Below are 21,195 nucleotides of genomic sequence, written 5' to 3'. Positions count from 1 at the left end.
AAATGGTCAAAGTTTTTCATGTGAGCAATGTGGCCCATGGGCCTCTTGTTTTTTGCTTGTCAAGAAGTTTCTGGGATTGGATTTTTTTTGACGGAGGTGGACCTCCCCTGGAAAAAATTTCTGGATCCGCGCCTGAATATAAATACATGTTTATATGTCTTATTTATTATCTTAATTGCTGCAAGCATATTAGATGTAACAAAAATAAATTTCATCTCTCTCTTTCTCTCTCTCTCTCATACACATTTATAACTTGATGATCACAGTAACAAATTTGTTTTTACATCACTGTACAGTTATATAGTGTTAGTTGCATAACTTCGAAAATATCTAATATAAATACGGAGCTGGACTTAAATGAGCAATATATATGTTAAATGTTTTCAATGATTTTTAATTGAAAAGCTGTTTTTTTTTAAATTCTAGTAGGATTATTGGATCACATCTTCCCCCTAATTTCTGTGCCTTCTTCATTCCTATGGATTTAAAACTCGCATCTTTCATATTGATTTTTTGTTCAGTTGACACTAACGGTTGAAACTTCTGATGCTATCCCTAAAATTAAAAAAAAAATCATCCTTATCATACTATTGGAATTTTACAGAAAAAAGGTAATAAACCAAATTGCAACAGTTACTATAAATACTAATAAATGATAACTAAGCACTCTCACCACACACATTGTCCCCCACTTTGATATATAGATATCCATTATTTCCAAAATCTGTTCCCCAAGAGTTTCTCACAATGTAAAATGGAACTTCACCTATATAACATACAATTTATTCTCTTTACAGGCTATAGCCTACATCCGATAGCCTGTCCACTTCTCTAGAGAGAATAACATACAATTATATATTGACTGATGCATTGTGAAAACCGAAATTGACTTCTGAATGATAATGTGCATGCTTAATCTAAAATGCCTAATTACAATGTATATTGTATGTTAGGTAATAATGATTACTGATGATGGTTTGAAAAGTAAATAAATACTAGTATTATTACTCTATATAAAGTTCATGGTAAATCTAGCAGAGGAAGTTGGGCTGTTGTGCTCACCTGAATAACCTGCTGTTCTTAAAAGCATTTTTCTTTTATTCACATGAATAATTGTAATTGAGAAAAAAATTAAAGATTCTCCCTTAATTGGCTAAAATATATTCCTAAGTATTAGTAAAACCACTTATCCTTTTTTAACCTAAATAGCAAAGTGCCCGTTGAAAGTGGGGGTGGGGCTAAACCTACACCCCAATGTTCAATGCCTATATTACATCTATCTTTGCAAATAGAAGGGGGTGGGCTGAGCCCCCCCCCCCCCCTAGCCCCCCCCCCCCCCCTTTCCCCACCTGACACCTATGTGGATGATTAATCAAAGATGTTAAAGGCTGACAGATAGATGGACTGAGATAAGATATGATCAGAAAAGATCCAGTTTCAGCTCAGATATATACACAACAAGGTACAAATGTACTCACCTGTCAGGTCATAGCCTACAATCTGTACAGCATGGTTTAGCCTGGTCTCACAGTGGTACTGAATTATCCCCCCTAGGTAATGGTTCCAGGTAGTAGCATCCACAGCCACCACCAGGGGGCCTACAAAGGCCAACAACTGTAGCATAGATTGTTCCACTCCATTATAACTGTCAAAACAAATGTCAAATGATTGATTCAACACTCTCGGTCTAATTAAAATTAGATGTTTCAAATTTGCTACTTATACCGATTCTCTAACAGAGATCCCAATCTATAAATTAAAATTAGATGTTCTGAATCCATACCATTTCTCAAACTGAAGCGATAGCAAATCATTTAATTTTAATTAGATTGACAGAGGTCCAACCATGCTATTTAAAGCAATTTATGTATTATTCCCTTTTAAAAGATAAATTGCAAATATTTTTATGTTCAATATTGAAAGATCTTGATTTTGTTTTCTTTAAAGTTCTCTGTATTATAATACCTGTTGCAGGTGAAGTTATTTATAGTAACCCCTCTGGTGGAGTTAGTCAGGAGCTGACAGTAGTCTGAGGTGTCTGTCAGTGGGTACTCCTCCTCATAAACCAACAGGGACTGGCTCTGTAATGGTACAAAAACACAAAATTGAATTCTTTATAATCATTTACATTTATCAAGCTTAAATTTAAATATTTAAAAAAAAAAAAAAACTACAGTAAAACAAGGTTATATCTAACACGCTTATAACAAACTGATGCTTACAACAAAGTTCTTTTTATTCCCAATTGATTTAGGTACAATTGAATTGAACCTACAGCTGTATCTTTAATTACTAAGATATTGGCAATAACAACTACTCCCTTTATCATACATCTTTTCCGGTATATGATTTTTGCTCACTTATTGACATACATGTGAATTTTAATAAGTATATGCTGCTTTTTGTACATTTTATTTTAATAAGTATATGATGCTTTTGGCACATTTTGAATTTAACTTTATTTCTCCTTTCATCCTCATTGTTGTAGCTCTATAGGCTCTGTGTGTTTCCCTCCATGTTCAATATTGTCTCCAAGGGAGTGTTCATTATTTACAACAACACAAATAAATTGAACCTAGGTTGAAATGTACCTATCTTCAAATCCTTTGTGGAATTGTCTTAAATTGAACCTATCTTCAAATCAATTGTGCCTATCTTTAAATCAATTGTACCTTTCTTTAAATCAATTATACCTATCTTCAGATGCATCAGAGATAGGCATAATTCAATTGAACCTATCTTTAATTGAATTGAGGATTGGTGTAATTCCAATAAAGATAGGTATAATTCATTTGTACCTAGGTATAATTATATCTATAGAGCTAAGTATAATTATTTACACCTATCTTCAATTCAATTGTACCTATCTTAAATTGAAATTAATTCAACTGTACCTATCTTCAAATAAATTGAAGATAGGTGCAATTATTTGAAGATTGGTACAAATATTTGAATATATGTTAATTTGGCATTCCATAAATTTAAGCTTTATAAATGTATAAAGGATTTGGATATCTTTATTTCTGATTTTTCCAGTCCCAATAGATTTGAGATAAGAAATTTTTTACTGCAATTATAACTTTCTTGACTTACTTTTTTTAACCATGAAAGAGCTATACAAGTGTCTCCACCAGCACACCCAGCATTCCCTACCGAGCAGTCGATGACTTCCTGTACACTCAGTCGAGGAGGGGTCACGTTGTGGGAAATTGCATACATAGATTCAATAGTTTCTGTTGTACTAAAAGCCCTAAAGCAATAAAATAATACATGTAATATTAAAATAAATAAAATTATAATGAATAAGTTTATATGAAAAATAATATGTAAAATGAAAAAATTAATGAAATTGTCAGTAATGGAAAAAATCTAAATAATAATGAAAACAACTAGTTTTCTTTTTCATTCACACACAAGCATCAACAAATAATCTTGACGTACTGCATTGCAAGAATATTTATTCAAATGCTAACAAGAAAATATTATGCAGTTTTAAAATCTGAAAAATTAATAATATGAACATACCAACATCCTCCACATTTGTTTTGATTCTTGATTGGAGATACATAATTTACTCCTTTATGATTCCTCCTAGAAAAAGCATATAAACCACCATCTTAGAACACCTTAAAACATCATCAATAGGTGAACATTTAGATAATAAAGTCCAATATTATGTCTTATCTGATTTAGAGAGATTAAAGAAATACTTAATCAATAAAATCAATTATGAATCATGCATTATAAATCATGCATAAAATCTAATTATAAAGCTTTAAGGAAGAGCAAATCTTAGTGGATCTACAAGAATTTACCAGTCCACTTTTCGTGGTATCTGGGCTGAATAGATTCTAGATAATGGTGTCTTTTTCCTCAGGTGTTTAATTTGTCTTTCCTTTGGTGGCCTTAAATCACTCAGGTATTGGTCTACATTTCAAATTAACATATCTGAATTCACACAAATATAACAAATTGATTATATATCAATAATTCCAATCTTCATTGTATCCATTGAATTCCTGTGTTTTGATTGGACGAGAACACGTTTAAGAACATTTTTACACATCGATAAATTTTTTTTTCAATCAGAACTACTTTTTTGACTAAGCTTCTACATGTAGTTTATCGTATAAACAACGAATTAAAGCAGTTATTTATTGTCTGTTTTGGATAAATTATAAATACAAGAAACTTCAAATTTAATTAATTAAAACAAAACTGGCGACATGCTAGGCTGCCCAGCTGACGGACGCCATGAAAATGTTAATGTCACTGTTCGATCACGAGTGTGAATTTTAAAAATCGCTGTCTCAACGTTCATAATACGAAGATAATCAACTCAGTTTGTATCGTTTAGACAGGGAAAAGAAACGTACCTCAAACTCTTGCCCTATAAGCATCAAATTCATATTTACTTTCTATATTGTTCCTCAATCTTTGAACAAACAAGTGCAAATCGAAGGCGTCGTCGGTCTGCAACTTTCGCTATGAGAGTTGTCGTTTATGTCAACATGGCCATGGTCAAGGACGAACTATTCTGAAGTAAACTCGTAATTACAATATTTGTTGACTTAAACAACATTCGATAAGTCTTTATAAGTTTATTTATCAATTGTTTTGACAATTTAAGCTGAACTCTATCGAAATTCATCTCGATTACGTTCCTTTGCGGTAAAATGTATTCCTACGCCGTCCAGAACTAACGGATTGTATGGAGGCCTCAAAGAGAAATAATTTGAATATTTTTAAAAATTCGATATTGGAATTATAAGAATTAAACGTTCTTTTTGAAAAATTTATCGATGTGTAAACTCTTGACATTTTACTCACAAACTTAACATAAATGTGCTTCGCACTTTTATTCAGTTTGTGAGTAAAATGTCAAGAGTTTACACATCGATAAATTTTTCAAAAAGAACGTTTGATCCTATATTAATTATGCCAAAATAAATATAGTGTTTCCCATTCCAACCTGAGAAAAAATAGGATAAGTAAGGAAAACATTTATTTTAACATTTTCCTGGGGAAATCACTGTCAAAACTTTAATTAATATGTATAGGATATGCATCTTCTCAGACACAGAATTATAATTTTAAAAAAATATTAATGGATTCATTCTGCAAAAATAACGGTAATTTTTCAGGGTTGGCAGCTCATACAATTTATGGTTGGACACGGAACCAGAAACACAATCTATTTATCCTGGTCTTACATATAAATATTTCCTTTATGATTAATTTGACTTCCTTGAATTAATATTCTACTGCTCACATCAAGAACAATTTTCAAATACATTATACATTAAATTAGTAAACAAAAAATATTATGATAGTAGCACAAAATATTTGAAATGTCTTAATTTACATTATGTTTGTTGATAGATGAAAATGATTAAATTTATATTTCATATTATATTTTCAATTTTTCATATTTCATACTAGCTGAATAGTAATATTAAACATCAATGAGATCACTTATTTCAATTATTTGATTTTAAGCATTAAATGCTTTACTTTCGAATTCCTCCTGAGAAAGATGTGAGAATTTAGTAAGTCCATAAGTTGCACCATTGGCTTTATTCAAAAATTCAAATATCCTGGAGTTCTTCTGAAAAAGAAAAAAAAATTGTGCTTTTAAAAGGTTTTTAACTTCCTGATGAATGGCGTTTAAAGTTATCCGCCAACTTACAAAATACAGATTTTAAAACCTACCTTTGTCTCTACTAGAATTCGTTCACCAGACGCATTTTTTGCCTGCTGAAACTCCTTAACAAAAGAACTTTTCGTGTTTATACATTGTAAAAAACCTAAAAGACAAAACGAAAGTATAATGTATGTCATTTTCATAATATTTAAAACCGAACACGGTGAACAGAAAAGTTTTTTTTTTTTTAAATATTTTATTTTCAACCAGGATTTTTCATTATTCGCATTATTTGCACTATTCGCTATGCCAATTTAATATTAATTATAACTGACAACAATACTTTAAGTGTTACTTTATAAAAGTCCTTTTCACTTAATTATTTTATTACGGAATTATAAATGCTACATGTCTTTCCTCCCTTTTCTACTTCCTTTTCAAGCCATCAACATGGCGAATCCCGTCAGCAAGAAGAAAAAGGTCAGCTTTGCTAGAATTTACGCCTGAATTATGGCATGAAGAGTAAAATATGTCCCAATAAATGATAGTAAAATAAATTAAGTTTGATTTTATGTTCTCATTGGAAGTGGATGTTGGGATTTAAGAACGATTAATTTGGATTGAGAAGAGAAAGTCGTTCATAACCATATCAAAATATCATGAATGCTGAATGGAAAAGACCTTTAATGATCAGAAAATAGTCTAGAAGTATATTTTAGAAAAAGTATGACAAACATAAATATCTATTGTTATATGTATTTTTATCCCAGAGGACTTCTATGGCATACATGCAAGTAATTGGCTTTGGGTGAAAAGGGGGGGGGGGGGTTTAGAACCATGTAGCATTGTAGTGAAATCGTTAGTGAGGCTAGTATTTTAAACTAAATCTGACACATCCGCAAATTTTAACTAAACCTTAACTTGACGATTTCTTTCCGTGACATTGTCATGATACTTTGATTCAGTTCACAAACATGCAGTGATCACTGATGTCAGATGCAGTCACTGAAGAGAAGTTTTCAGGACAAATTGAAAATTGAATTACTTATTAACATGCTACTGTTTTAATAAAGTAGCCTGGAAAAGTAACATTAACTTGCTCATCAGTCATCAAATATAGTAATTTAGGATGTCTATTGCAGTTTGTTGCAGATGGAGTCTTCAAGGCTGAGCTGAACAATTTCCTGACAAGGGAGCTGGCAGAAGATGGCTACAGTGGTGTAGAAGTTCGTGTGACACCTACACGTACAGAAATCATTATCCTGGCCACAAGAACACAGAATGTCCTTGGAGAAAAAGGCAGGAGGATCAGAGAACTGACCTCCGTCGTACAGAAAAGGTTCAACTTCCCAGAGGGAACAGTTGAGGTATACCTGATTGTTGAATAAGAACAAAAGAACCCATGTAGAGAAAACTGAAGCATTTGCCTCCCTTTTGCTTTAAGGATGTGTGTTTGAAGTATTATTTAAAATATGTGCTGAGCAAGAGTGCAGAAATTATAATTCAGTGATTGTATTTTGTAGCTTTATGCAGAGAAGGTAGCACAGCGTGGTCTGTGTGCCATTGCACAGTGTGAGTCTCTCAGATACAAGTTAATTGGAGGGCTGGCAGTAAGGAGGTAATGGTTCTGAAGACCTGATTTCTTTGTGAATTTGATATTAGAATTGTCAAAGACATCTCAGTTTCTGTGAATGCAAAAAAAGCTATTATTCCCAGTTTGCGGACAGGTTTCTTTGTTTGAGCAGTACTGTGGTAAAAATTGGGTACATTAATACATCATTGCTGTGTATTACAGTCATTATCATGTGGTTGTACATTGTAATGGTTTTACAATACAGAAATATTTGTGCTTTTTTAGTGGTGTAAAACAAGACATATATATTTAGATAAAAGTGCAAGTGTTTCTGCAGAACTTTTGACAAAAATTTTATTGTAAAATTAATTGCTTTGACATTGTAAAATTGAATGCCCTGCAGAGTGTAATCTTTATAAACAGTAGTAATAAAGTATCTTAAATTAACATTAATCAAATGTGCAATGGTCCACACAAACTTAAGTATTAGAATGCACAGAATACAGGATTTCAGCAATAGTTGCGGAATTATTTGAAACGTGTAGAACATGGCATTATTGTTGTAATACATTACAGCATTGAAAAATATTGTTTTAGTGACATAAACATGCATGTATTGCATATTCACTATTTTCTGAATATGAATATGCAGGATGGATGAACATTCTTAATGAACACACTTGGTATTCAAATTATGCTGAGCCAAAAAAAAAAGAATGTTGAAATCTAGCAGATAAAAAAAAAAATTGGGAAGAACATTCTTAATGAACACACTTGGTATTCAAGTAATGCTGAGCCAGAAAAAAAATTTGAAATCATCTTTTAAAAATCTTCTTCTCAAGAACCACAGTGCCACGAAAGATGAAACTTATGGGGAAACATCCTCAGGTAGTGTAGATTCAAGTTTGTTCAAATCATGACCCCCGGGGGTAGGGCAGGGCCAAAATGGCCGACCTAAGTTTTACATAGAAATATATAGGAAAAAAAAAAAGGCCATAATTGGGAACAACTTATGGAAGCATAATGTAGATTCAAGTTTGTTCAATAGGGTGGGGCCAAAATGGCCAACCAAAGTTTTACACAAAAATCTTCTCCTCAAATAAATTTATATGGAAGCATCCTCAGGTAGTGTAGATTCAAGTTTGCACCTTTTTCAAGTTTTCTTTTAGGGGGAAGGGGAGGATTTTGATATATGTTTGCTTTATCTAGGTGAGCAATGTGGCCCATAAATACTTGTTAATTCACTTTATCAATAAATAAATACATGTATAATTCACTTTTTGCAAAAGAAGTGCTTTAGTTTAATTCCCAATTTGCGGACAGTCTGCTTTATTTGAGCAGTACTGTGGGAAAAAATTGGGTAAATTAATACATCATTACTGCATATTTACAGTCATTATACAATGGGTGTGTACAGTGATGGTTTGACATTGCATTATACTTTTAAAACAATATTTGTCACAAGAAATCTATAAATCTGCATATAATAAAGTAACAATACAAAACTAGGGATGTTGCAAGATTTGAAGGAAAATAGTCGAGCAATATTTTGAAATTGTTTACATGTGTTCCTTTTTTGTCAGGGCCTGTTATGGAGTACTGCGATTCATCATGGAGAGTGGTGCTAAGGGCTGTGAAGTCGTTGTTTCAGGAAAGCTCAGAGGACAGAGAGCTAAATCCATGAAATTTGTGGACGGACTTATGATCCACAGTGGTGACCCCATTAACGATTACGTAGACACAGCCGTCAGACACGTCCTGCTTAGACAGGGTAACTTGTACTTAAAATTTTTAAAAATCAGGGAATAAATTTAATTCGTAGCATATTATGGAGTGTATACCAGAAACTAAATGGTGTACACTAAAAGGTAATTTTAGGTTTGACAGTTGTATGATGATACAAAATATTAGTCTTTTTGTGAAAAATTAATCCAGAAAATGTTTTGATTCCTGTTTGGGATTTATCTAGCATACCAGTAGTCTATATGTTTGCTACTTTTCACACTGTTATCTGTAAGTGTAAAAGTGCTAACCTTGTTAACTTGCTTTTAGGTGTGCTGGGAATTAAGGTCAAGATCATGTTGCCATGGGATCCCAGTGGTAAAATTGGTCCCAAACGACCACTGCCTGATCACGTCAGTGTTGTGGAGCCAAAGGAGGAGACCATTCCTGCTCACCCTTACAGTGAACAGAAAGGAGCCAAGCCCACAGAGGCCCCAGCTGTACAGGCCTAAAGGTGGGTAAGCTAGCCTGGACAGGGGTTAAAGCAGGCTGAATGCTTGCATAATGGGCCTTAGCTAACTCTAGCAAAAAATTATTGCAGAAATATTGGTTAGTCAAAAAATTAAGGGCTGTCACAGGACCTTCTCAAAAATCTGAAAACCACAGTCCACATTGTTTGGTATTTTATACTGAAATTTAAAGAATGACATTGATTTACTGTATGTGTACTTAAAAAAGCAGGCTTCAAATTTTAGCGGCTTTAGCGCAGACAGTGATTTGCTAACTCATGAATACCACTAAGAAATCATTCGATTACGCTACATCTCCATATCCATTGATTGCGCTAAATTTTGAAATGCACAGTATATGATAAATATGAGTGAAATAAATTTAAACAGTCAAAACACATTGCAAAAGATGGGTCAGTTACAGAAATGAGCAAGATTAGTTATGATGTTACTATTAAATAGTCAGCATTAGATGCAAAGAACTAAATCAAAACCAAAATGAAAATGAAAATTTTCTGAACTTACCCAGCCGGGAAAAAAATGGAACTCTGACAGCTCATATCATTGAATTTATTGCTTTTCAAAGGTTTGTTATGTATAGCTTGGCTTGTTTTAACCAGAAAATTTATTGCACAAAAAATTGAAAGGGTAAATAAGTGTTAAACAATTAGAGATATACAGTCAATTCTCGAATTATCGCCATTCGATTCATCGCCATTTTTGCAATACCGCCATGATTTCCCAAGAACGTTTTTCCTGCTATATAAAATTCTCTTTATAACGCCAAATTCGCACACATACCCTGTTTTCACAACAAACGTCCATTTTTAAGTGTAAATTATCTGGATAATACCGCCACAGGTGCATGTGGTCAGTGAAGCGCGGCTAATTGGTTGACGCTATCCCTGTTGTAAAGCATGCAAAGCCAGTGAAGGTACATGCAATTAAGTAAACAATAATTTTAACATGAACTGTTAGAATAATTTGGTTCTCTGTTTAATGAAATCATTTAGTCAAGGCTTCACCACGAAAGCGGTCATTGTAAAGTACGCCGATAACGATATTTTTTTGATGGTCTCTGCTTTTAAAAACAATGCAAAGTTTGCTTAAAAAATAATTATAAGTTGGAAATTGTGAACGTTTTATTAACAATGATTTAATAAACAATTAATTTATTCAAGAACTTATTTAACTTCTATAGGCAATGTATCACGACGATCGACCCAGCATTTTTTTTTTCGATATCAACAGAGTTTACATGCATACACATGTACATGTACTTGTCTTAATTTCATAACTGAATATTTTGTTTTAGCGAAATTGTACAATAAAAAATTACATGAAGTATTTTCAAATTTAGAAATATGTTTATACATACATGTACATGTGATAATAAGAATAGAAACGCTAAATGGTATTTCTAAGAACGATAACTCTACGTCTTATTTCCTAAAAGATGGAAAATTCAATTCATCGCCTAATTCGTTATACCGCCATGATTTCTAAATTACAAAAGGTGGCGGTTTATCGAGAATTAACTGTATTCCTTCAGCTTAGATGAACATTTCGTTTTCATATACAAGTTGTATTGTTGGGCTATAAGTTGACATGTATGAAAGAAAGTAATGAATTGTTTGTACATATGTTTGGTTAACTCACTGATGTAGAATTTTGTCTTTTTATTTCAGATTTGGTGAAAGAGACTTGTGTAAACAAAAAAATAAATGTGAAAAAACCTTCAGAGCATCTTATTTTTCCTTGGAAAACACAGTTCAAACAAAAGTCTAAACAGAAAGTCTGGTGTAAAATGAAGTCTAAAAGTTTGGTTGAGTAAAACAAATTGGCTTGAAAACAGATGTCTACTTTCCTAAGGAGGAAAAGTATATTATACACCCAGCAAATTGATTTTTATTGGATTCAGTATGTCTGTCTGGAGATTCAGTTCTTGACCTGTTCTCAGAGCCTGCATGGATTTGTCTAATAATTTTTTACATACGTTATTTTTATTTAAATAATGAAATACTTTCTTTGGTTGTTAATACGGGAATTAATGTCCCAGCTATATAAATTATATGGGGAACTTGCATCAATTCTTAGCAATTCATTTTCTTAGCTCAGGGGTATTAAACATATGACCTACCTATATAGCTATGATGACCATGTGTGTTTCTTTCAGAATTTTGAATTTCAAGTCCCCTGTGTCAGGGGTACCATAGAGGGGAGGGGGGGGGGCTAATTATATACGCACAATGAATTAATGCTTTGAAACCTGCTTCTTGGTATATTGCTAACATTTTGATGATTAAAATTATGAAATGTGGGGGCATATCCCCCTCCTCTGGCTCTGGGTATTAAGTAAACAAACTAAGCTTGCAAAGTTTATAGTTATGATGGGAAATGGTGAGTCTTTCAAAATTGTGAATGTCAAGGCCTCTGGCTTAAAACATGAACAAAATTCAATGGTTGGAAAGTTGTTACATGATGCTTATCCAGTTAGGTGACCTATGAGGCCCATGGGCCTCTTTTTGAGACATCGGTCTAGAAATTGCCAGTTGTATATATGTCGTATATTAAAATTTAAAAAAAAGTGTTTGTGAAACACTGTTGCCCCCATATTGCATGTCAAAACAGGTAACATTACAACATTGTCTTTGTATGAATATAAATTATATAAATTGTATTTTCGAAGAACTTGTATAATTTTTCATACGAAGCGGAATATGTTCATTTATATACAAGTCATATAAATTAAATACCTGTTGATATTCAATGTGATTTGACATTTTTGGTTCTTCTCATATTTGTCAGTTTTGAAAATATTTTTTAAAGCATTTCACACTTTTTGCACACACTCCTGTGTAAAAAAAATATGCAAATTTGTCATTAACTATTTCAATGACAGAAAAATAGAACATTTATGATCTTCTGTTGTTCATATTTGAAACAAAAACTTTAACCTTGCCCATAACTTTTGATTTAGTGGAGCTATAATTTTCGTATTTCATATGTGTATTGCTTGTGATAAGACCTTTCTCATACCAATAATTTATATTGACCTTGGAGTTTCAACTACTTTTCCTAAAAAATTCCAAACTTTTACTTTGGCCATAACTTTTAAATGGTAAGTACTAGGACTTTCATATTTCACATATTTATTCTTTGTGACAAGACCTTTCAACGAATACCAACAACTTTGACCTTTTGACCTTGACCTTGGAAATTTAACTTATGAAAAAAAAAATTATCCTTGACCATAATTTTTGAATAAGGGCTACGGCTTATATTCACATATTTTATATCTTGTAAAAAGACCAAAATGAATATGAATTACCATAACCTTGGAGTTTTAACTACTTTTTAAAAATTATAACCTTGGTCACAACTTTTGAACGGTATAAAACTTTTATATTTCACACATGTATTCTTTAAGGCAACACCTTTCATTGGATACCAACAACTTTGACCTTTTGACCTTTGAGATTTACGTACTTAAAAAAATTTAACCTTGACCATAACTTTTAAATAGTAAGGGCTAGGGCTTTCGTACTTCACGTATGTAATCCTTGTGAGAAGACCTTTCATTGCATGCCAAGAACTTTGACCCGCTGACCTTGACCTTGGAGTTTTAACTACTTTTTAAAAACGTTAACCTTGGTCACAACTTTTGAACGGTAGAAACTAGGACTTTCATATTTTAAATATATGTATTCTTTATGGCAAGACTTTTCATGGGATACCAAAAACTTTGACCTATTGACCTTGACCCTAAAAATGATATCTTGCCCACAAAGATACGGAAAGCGGGGGACCACAATTCTTTGAATTTGCTTGTTAATACCTAAAAATTAAGAGCAAGAGGTCAGGAAAGAAATGTCAAAGTTTTGAAAATTTCACACAAAGACTTTTCGGGCATAGTTCCCCCTTTAAGACATGCTAAATTAATGACAAATAAGTTGATGAAACAAAGATATTAGTAGTCATCATTTTGTAAGTTCAATGGTCGATACAATAACCTTGTCAGCAAATTCAATTTATCAATGAGTCAAATGCTAACTGACATTACTTACACACTGAATTGACGGATTTTTTTCGTTAAGTCCCGATAATGACAAATGGCACACTGCAGGTGTGACCGATCAGCAGGGGATGCTCACTCCTCCATGGTACCTGATTTCACCTCCGATGTTTTTGAGGTTCGTGTTAATTTGCTCCTCTCGTATTTTGTATTATTTTATGAACCTAACTTTGGGCTTGAAGTTGAAAATTTTTCGTTATCTCCATACATTTCATTACGCAATGTTTTTAAATTTTTTTTTTTTTATAATTTGTAAAATGTTTTTAAATTTAGTTTTTTTGTAAATATGATTTTATTTTTTTTTTAATTTGTAAAATATTTTAAGTAAAAAAGGAATGAAGACCCTGCACAGAAGATAACAATCGTCACTGCTTGGCCATTTCCGTAACCACGGGGAAAAAAAAAAACAATCGTAACTACTCGACTATTTCCGTTGTCACAATCGGCAAACTTCACACAGAAAAAAAAATGAGGCAAACAAACAAAAATCACTCACAACAAACAATCGTAACTTGACGGAAAAGGCTATTTCCGATGTTACAAATATCGGCTACGAAAAAGGGCGATTGTGATCCGAATGAGGTATGACGTTTGTCTAATTATGACGTCACGTCAGGTTTACTTTGCAGTGTTATTTTGTAACGGAAAAAAACAAATATTATATCCAAGAGGTGACATAAAAGGTAAGAAAATCTGATAATTTACTTGTTCTACAATATTATTTTTTGATTTATGTGCTGCTGATTTAGATGACGTCACACTTGGTAACTGCTAGGGAGCGTTGCGTTGTGGTTACCGTAGTTAGTTACTCACTTCGCTTAGTAGAGAGTAGACGTGTTTTTCATACAGCGATACAAATTGCAATTATCACAATGAAAAGGCAGAGATCTTCAGAGAGAAAAGACCAGAGTGTGTCTAAGAGGGTAATGGAGCAGAAAATAAAACAATTCTCTCTAAAAAACTGTTTTTTGCACATTTATAATTTTTATTCCAAAATTTCGTGGAAAGGGGGGGGGGGGGGTTGACAACACTTGTGATTCAGGACCGTAGCATCGATTTTGAAAGTGGGGGGGGGGGGGGGGGGGGCATAAATTTTTTTGTTAATTACCTGTAGTTGACAAGCAAAAAAAAAAAAAAAAAGAAAGAAAAAAGGAAAAATTGCCCAAACTCGTAAATCCTATTTCGTGTGTGTGTGTGTGTGTGTGTGTGTGTGGGGGGGGGGGGGGGGGGGGGTAGAGGCAAACTTTTTTCACTACCAATTCCATACAATACTATATTTCCTTCATATAACTTTACTTTAGTATAAAGTGGAGGGGCCAACCAGCCTTTCAATGAACATTTTCAATAGTAAAAGTATTGTTGGCAAAAATTGCTACGTCCCTGTGATTGTTTCATAGTATACTAGCGCCTGTGGGTGACAAGTCTATACTTTTTTTTTTTACATTGGTATGCAATAATTTAATGCACAAATCCTTGGCTACAAGAAAAACAAATTGTGAAATTTACATTTCTTCCTTTTTGTAAATGCTAAAGAATTATTTCAGATAAAACGTCTATTATGGCGTTAAATCACACATATTCACAATATAATTAAATATATTAAATGACCATAGCATGTTGGATCTCAGAGGGCAATGTTTTGCAGATTAATATTTTGTAATACTTTAGAAATCCTTGTTACATGTACATTAGATTTGTCCCACTGAATACTGTTTAGTTCATCTGAACTTAAGGCTCAAGTGAACTTTACTGATCAAAATTTGTCCGTTTTCCATCGTTGTTGAAATAATGGTATCACATTTCCATCTTCCTCTTCAGAACAACTGGCCAATTTCAATTAAACTTGACACAAAGTATTCCAGGGTAAAGGGGATTTAAAGTTTGAAAAAGACAATAAGCTCTTCAAATGAAAGATAATTAAGAAATCGTAAAAAATTGGCTGGGTAAAAGATGAAAGTTATGTAAAAGCTTTCTGGTGTAGTGTAGATTCAAATATTAATTATTCTTCTCAAGAACAGCAGAAGCTTGAAAAGGCAAATTAATATGTGGAAGCATCCTCAAATAGTGTGGATTCAGATTTGTTCAAATCATGACATCCCCCCCCCCCGGGGGAAGGGTTGGCATCTCCATGGGCTATCAAAGTTTTTAAAAATACTATGAATACATGAAGAAAAAGCTTCTCAAGAACAGCAAGATCTTGACTAGTCATATTTAGATAGAAATTTCCTCAACTATATATACTGTATTCAAGTTTGTACAAATACTAGCCCCCAAAAGTAGGGTAGGGCCAATTTTTGCAATCCAAATATTACATAAGAATAGATACCGCTATTTTACTTCTTCTCAAGAACAGTAAGGTTAACATCTCCTTAGGTGAGTTGATATCCTCTAGATCTATTAAGACAATGTATGAGTTACAAAAATATATATATTATAAAAATAATGAAAAAGAATCTTTTGATGAAACCTGGAGGCCATTGACTGATTTATTTTCGTAACCATCTTAAATTATAAAAAAAAAATTACATATAAAAAAAAAAACAGCAAGGTTATGGTTAGCATATTTAGATGGAAGCACACCCTCAATGATTGTAGATTCACACCCCCCCCCCCTTCCCTCCTCAGGAGTAGGGTGAGCCACCCCAATTTTTCATAGGAATACATAGGGAAGATCAAAGGGATGATTAGTCATATATGTTTGGAAGCATTCTTAGATTCAAGTTTATTCAAATCATGACACCTGGTGATAGGTTGGGGCTTGGGTGTTAGGGGTAGGGTTAGAGTAAGGGGTAGGGGTTAGGGTTAAGAGTAGGGGTAGGTTAGAATTTTTAATAGGATTAGGGGTAGGGTTGGGGGTAAGGGTTAGGGTTTGTGGTAGGGTTAGGGGTAAGGGTTAGTGATAGGGTTAGTGATGGGGTTAGGGTTAGTGATAGGGCTAGGGTTAGTGATGGGGTTAGGGTTAGTGATTGGGTTAGGGTTAGTGGTAGGGTTAGGGTTAGTGATAGGGTTAGGGTTAGTGATGGGGTTAGGGTTAGTGATGGGGTTAGGGTTAGTGATGGGGTTAGGGTTAGTGATAGGGTTAGGGTTAGTGATAGGGTTAGGGTTAGTGATGGGGTTAGGGTTAGTGATGGGGTTAGGGTTAGTGATGGGGTTAGGGTTAGTGATAGGGTTAGGGTTAGTGATAGGGTTAGGGTTAGTGATGGGGTTAGGGTTAGTGATAGGGCTAGGGTTAGTGATGGTTTAAGTGATAGGGTTAGGGTTAGTGATAAGGATAGTGGTAGGGTTATAGAGTTAGTGATAGGGTTAGGGTAAGTGATAGAGTAAGTGTTAGTGATAGGTTAAGAGATAGGGTTAGGGTTAGTGATAGGTTAAGAGATAGGGTTAGGGTTAGTGATAGGGTAAGTGATAGGGTTAGGGTTAGTGATAGGGTTAATGGTAGGGCTAGGGTTAGTGAAAGGGTTAGTGGTAGGGTTAGGGTTAGTGGTAGGATTACGGTTAGTGGTAGGGTTAGGATTAGTGATAGGGTTAAGGTTAGTGATAGGGATAGTGGTAGGGTAGGGTTAGTGATAGGGTTAAGGTTTGTGATAGGGCTAGGCTTAGTGATAGGTTAAGTGATAGGGTTAGGGTTAGTGATAGGGTTAATGGTAGGGTTAGTGATAGGGTTAGTTGTAGGATTAGTGATAGGGTTAGTGGTAGGGTTAATGATAGGGTTAGTGATAGGGTAAGTGATAGGGCTAGGGTTAGTGATAGGGTTAGGGTAGTGATAGGGCTAGGGTTAGTGATAGGGTTAGGGTTAGTGATAGGGTTAGTGGTAGGGTTAGTGATAGGGTTAGTGGTAGGGTTAAGGTTAGTGGAAGGGCTAGGGTTAGTGATAGGGTAAGTGATAGGACTAGGGTTAGTGATAGGGTAATTGATAGGGCTAGGGTTAGTGATAGGGTAAGTGGTAGGGTTAGGGTTAGTCATAGGGTGAATGGTAGGGTTAGGGTTAGTGGTAGGGTAAGTTTTTGGGTTAGTGGTAGTGTTAGTGGTAAGGCTAGGGTTAGGGATGGGTTACTGATAGGGTTAGGAAAGGGTTAGGGTTAGTGGTAGGGTCAGTGTTAGGGTTTGTGATAGGGTTAGGGGCAAGTGTAGTGTTAAGATAGGTAAGGTTAGTGGTAGGGTTAGTGTACTGTAGTAGGGTTAGTGGTAAGGTTAGTGTAAGTGGTAGGGTTAGGGGTAAGTGTAGTGTTAGGGGTAGGGTTAGGGTTAGTTGTAAGGGTAGGGTGGGGCTACAATATATTACCTTGCTTTTATAAGAAATACATGTATATTAATTTGGAAAAATCTGCTTACCCAGTGTAAAGATCAGAAGGGCCATAGTTACATAGGTGAGCATTGTATTCCACGAACCTCTTGTTATACCCCCCGCTTGAAAAGCGGGAGGGTATATAGTAATCGTATGGTCCGTCCGGTAAGGTCCGTCCGTCCGTCTGGTCCGTCCGTCTGTTACGCTTTGGGGTACCCATCTCTTATCCGCAACTCCTCTCATACCACTGAATGAAATTTGATGAAACTTTCACAGAATCTTTATTACATATTGCCATTGTGCACCTCCTATTTTACATTTTGATCTGACACATATTTTGGGTTTCCCGGCCACAGGAAAACATGGACTTTTTCACCACTTATAACCATATGGGAGGCGGGGGGTATCATTTAGTGAGCTCATGCTCACAGTACCTCTAGTTTTTGCTTGTCAAGAGGTAGTTAGCTTGCTACATGTAACCCCCTTCCTAAACAAAATATCCTTTCAAATGAAATTGCATTTTACAGGCCTGGATATACATGCATATACAGTCAATTCTCGAATTATCGCCATTCGATTCATCGCCATTTTCGCAATACCGCCATGATTTCCCAAGAACATTTTTCCTGCTATATAAAATTCTCTTTATAACGCCAAATTCGTACCGCCATCCGCCACCCTGTTTTCAAAACAAACGTCCATTTTTAAGTGTCAATTATCTCGATATACCGCCACAGGTGCGTGCGGTCAGTGAAGCGCGGCTAATTGGTTGACGCTATCCCTTTTGTAAAGCATGCAAAGCCAGACAAGGTACACGCAATTAAATAATTAAATTAGAATTAAATGAACAAATAATTTTAATATGAGCTGTTACAATGATTTTGTTCTGTTGTTTTGTTGAAAAAATCATATAGTCACGGCTTCACCACGAAAGCGGTAGTTGTGAAAGTACGCCGAATACGATATTATTTTGATGAACTCTGCTGTAAACAATGCAAAGTTTGCTTAATAATGATTATACGGTATAAATTTTGAACGTTTCACGAACAATGATGCCATAACAATAAATTTATTCAAGAAACTATTTTATGTACTGTCAGAATATATCACGCTGACCCAGCATGTTTTTTTTCAATATCAGACGTGCCGATTTACATGTACATAAACACACATGTACATGTCTCTGCACATTTTGTTTTAAAGAAATTGTACATAAAAAAATACTTGAATTATTTTAAAATTTAGAAATATGTTTTGTATACATGTACATGTAATTATAAGAATAGAAACGCTTTATGGTATTACTCTCTCCTTCTTGTTTCCTCTCTCTCTCTCTCTCTCTCTCTCTCTCTCATACATAATTATGTACTAGTATATGAATTTAATTGTAACAACAAGTTTTTGTCATTTTTAGAGCCGTATAGAGGCCTCTTCAGATGACAAACAATGGTACGAAGTGATGCTCTCTCTCTCTCTCTCTCTCTCTCTCTCTCTCTCTTCACTAGTAACATAACCTTTGTCATCTTCTCTCTTCAGTAATACTCTCCTCTCTCTCTCTCTCTCTTTTCTCTGCTGCTCATGGATGGGTAGAGCACATTGAAGACTGGGTAAGAGTCTGACTTGGAACATTTTACTTACCTAACAAAAGCTACATACAAATGCACATTATCCAACAAATATAATTATTTTCTGTTGGTTGTATACTCTTACAAGAGTTTTATATGATTAATATTATGTTACATGGCTTCTTTTATTTTTTAGCGTAAACTGACCAGTGCCATCAACAAGTCTGAGGAGCGTAGGGAACTTCCCACCATACCACAACCTACGCACCAGGTTAGTGTCACATTTATTCTCAATGACAATGCCATCACGCAATTATATTTCAAAATCATTTTATACCCCCGCTTGAAAAGTATAGGGTATATAGTAATCGGTATGTCCGTCCGTCTAGCTGTACGTCTGTGCCACCCATCTCCGCAACTCCTCTAATAAGTCTTAATGAAACTTTCACAGAATCCTTATTACATATTGCCAATGTGCACCATTTTACTTTTTGTCACATTTATTCTCAATGACAAAGCCATCATGCAAAATTTCAAAATCATTTTTTAAACCTATGCTGGATATAATTTAGATCTAGGATTTTTTTTCTCTTAAAATAAATTTGAAAGAAAAGATCTTTCCATTTAAAATCCTCAGAAAAATTAAAAATATCCCCAATGCTGAAAGCCCCTTTCCCCCAACAAAATCAATATTCATATCATATGCCCTTGTATATAGTTTTGCGCTAGAATTTGAGGTTTTAAGATACTTAGCAATTTTTTTAATTGGGTTTGGTGGATGGGAGAATCTGTTAATTTTTGGGGAGGGGGTGTGTTTCAATGTCGTTTAGGCTACATTTTCTGTAAATATACCAGTAAAAAGATTAGATCTTCCATCTTAAAACCTGATTCTCTGATTTGTTGAACAAATTGAAAAGGAGAATGAAGTTTTTATTAATCTTTACAGATGGAATGGTTGGCTAGTCAACTTTAAGCACAGAGCAATGCGCCGTGACGTACCAAAACAGAGACAACCCAAAGTCTCCAAGAGTCACGACTTAAACTCCTCCTTTTACGTCTTCTAAAGAGTAGAATGTTCTTGGTAAGTTGAACTTATGACATAGAATTAATTATTTCTTATAACTTTTTTTAATTTTTAATTTTTTACTAAATTTGTAAAATCTGTTATTTAGTAACAAATTACATGTATTTATACAAGAACTATAATTATACTGTACATGTGTATATACATTTATAGGTATAAAAGATGGAAAGATACTTTGTCGGCAGTGAACATGAAATGGTTACTAGTATGAGTTGTACAAAGACAGTGTGGGATACTTTACACAGACATTGCTTGAGTTTGCCTGTTCAACTTGATTGTGCTGGCAGATTGAGACAGAGTGACTTCCCTTTGTCCATGAACAGAGAATGCATGATCCAATACATGCAAGGCAAACTAAGCAGGGACAGTCCTAGTATTCATGGCAAATTCCATATGCCATTACACGAGACAGCCATACAATTAATACTTTTCTGGCAATTTGCATTTCTACTCTTTTTGGCAAAGGAGTTGGGAGTTTGACTCAGTACTACACCACTGTACTGACTACTACAGTATATTTTGGCATTCTTTTTTGAGGCACACTGTATTGACTACTATAGTATATTTTTGCATTCTTGGAAAAGTTTTTTAAAATCCATTTTTGACATAAGCCTTCATTTTTAGCAGCTGTTACATTTGCTGGAATGTAAATATTATTTTTACAGTATATTTCATTAGATTTCAACCCTACAGTTATTTGGCTCACTATACATGTGTATATTTTTTCATTTTTTTTTT

The 21,195-nt window shown here is 34.1% G+C and overlaps 2 protein-coding genes and 1 long non-coding RNA gene across 3 annotated transcripts; 2 read left to right on the top strand and 1 right to left on the bottom strand.

Annotated features, from left to right (window-relative positions):
• Nucleotides 1–152: 152 nt before the first annotated feature.
• Nucleotides 153–5,850, bottom strand: LOC134238594 (cathepsin O-like). Its single transcript, XM_062720725.1, has 9 exons — nucleotides 5,713–5,850; nucleotides 5,515–5,608; nucleotides 3,816–3,927; nucleotides 3,526–3,591; nucleotides 3,094–3,250; nucleotides 1,966–2,081; nucleotides 1,479–1,645; nucleotides 674–766; nucleotides 153–555 (listed from the first exon to the last, which is right to left on the bottom strand). The coding sequence occupies exons 1-9, from the start codon at nucleotides 5,845–5,847 to the stop codon at nucleotides 518–520; spliced, it is 978 nt and encodes a 325-aa protein (XP_062576709.1). The 5' UTR covers nucleotides 5,848–5,850; the 3' UTR covers nucleotides 153–517.
• Nucleotides 5,851–6,060: 210 nt separating this feature from the next.
• On the top strand, nucleotides 6,061–11,189 carry LOC134238593 (small ribosomal subunit protein uS3). Its single transcript, XM_062720723.1, has 6 exons — nucleotides 6,061–6,124; nucleotides 6,787–7,011; nucleotides 7,168–7,262; nucleotides 8,801–8,988; nucleotides 9,270–9,453; nucleotides 11,137–11,189. The coding sequence occupies exons 1-5, from the start codon at nucleotides 6,095–6,097 to the stop codon at nucleotides 9,449–9,451; spliced, it is 720 nt and encodes a 239-aa protein (XP_062576707.1). The 5' UTR covers nucleotides 6,061–6,094; the 3' UTR covers nucleotides 9,452–9,453; nucleotides 11,137–11,189.
• An 8,187-nt stretch (nucleotides 11,190–19,376) lies between these two features.
• Nucleotides 19,377–21,028, top strand: LOC134238609 (uncharacterized). The gene is made up of 4 exons (XR_009986050.1): nucleotides 19,377–19,415; nucleotides 19,570–19,644; nucleotides 20,320–20,454; nucleotides 20,611–21,028. It is a non-coding gene; the product is annotated as an uncharacterized LOC134238609 (long non-coding RNA).
• Nucleotides 21,029–21,195: the final 167 nt, after the last annotated feature.

Source organism: Saccostrea cucullata, unplaced genomic scaffold (assembly GCF_032062105.1).
Source record: "Saccostrea cucullata isolate Sc308-1 unplaced genomic scaffold, CSIRO_AGI_Scuc_v1 ctg63, whole genome shotgun sequence".
NCBI lineage: Eukaryota > Metazoa > Mollusca > Bivalvia > Ostreida > Ostreidae > Saccostrea > Saccostrea cuccullata.
This window is presented reverse-complemented; position numbering and strand designations above follow the sequence as displayed.

Excerpts from the sequence above, each read along its gene's own strand:
- LOC134238594 (XM_062720725.1), bottom strand. The coding sequence starts at position 5,847 with ATGAAAATGACATACATTATACTTTCGTTTTGTCTTTTAGGTTTTTTA. Across the intron at positions 1,646-1,965 it reads AATAACTTCACCTGCAACAG|TTATAATGGAGTGGAACAAT; the intron begins GTATTATAATAC and ends TTGTTTTGACAG. Across the intron at positions 767-1,478 it reads TGTAGGCTATGACCTGACAG|GTGAAGTTCCATTTTACATT; the intron begins GTGAGTACATTT and ends TATGTTATATAG.
- LOC134238593 (XM_062720723.1), top strand. The coding sequence starts at position 6,095 with ATGGCGAATCCCGTCAGCAAGAAGAAAAAG. Across the intron at positions 6,125-6,786 it reads CCGTCAGCAAGAAGAAAAAG|TTTGTTGCAGATGGAGTCTT; the intron begins GTCAGCTTTGCT and ends TGTCTATTGCAG. Across the intron at positions 7,263-8,800 it reads GGAGGGCTGGCAGTAAGGAG|GGCCTGTTATGGAGTACTGC; the intron begins GTAATGGTTCTG and ends CTTTTTTGTCAG.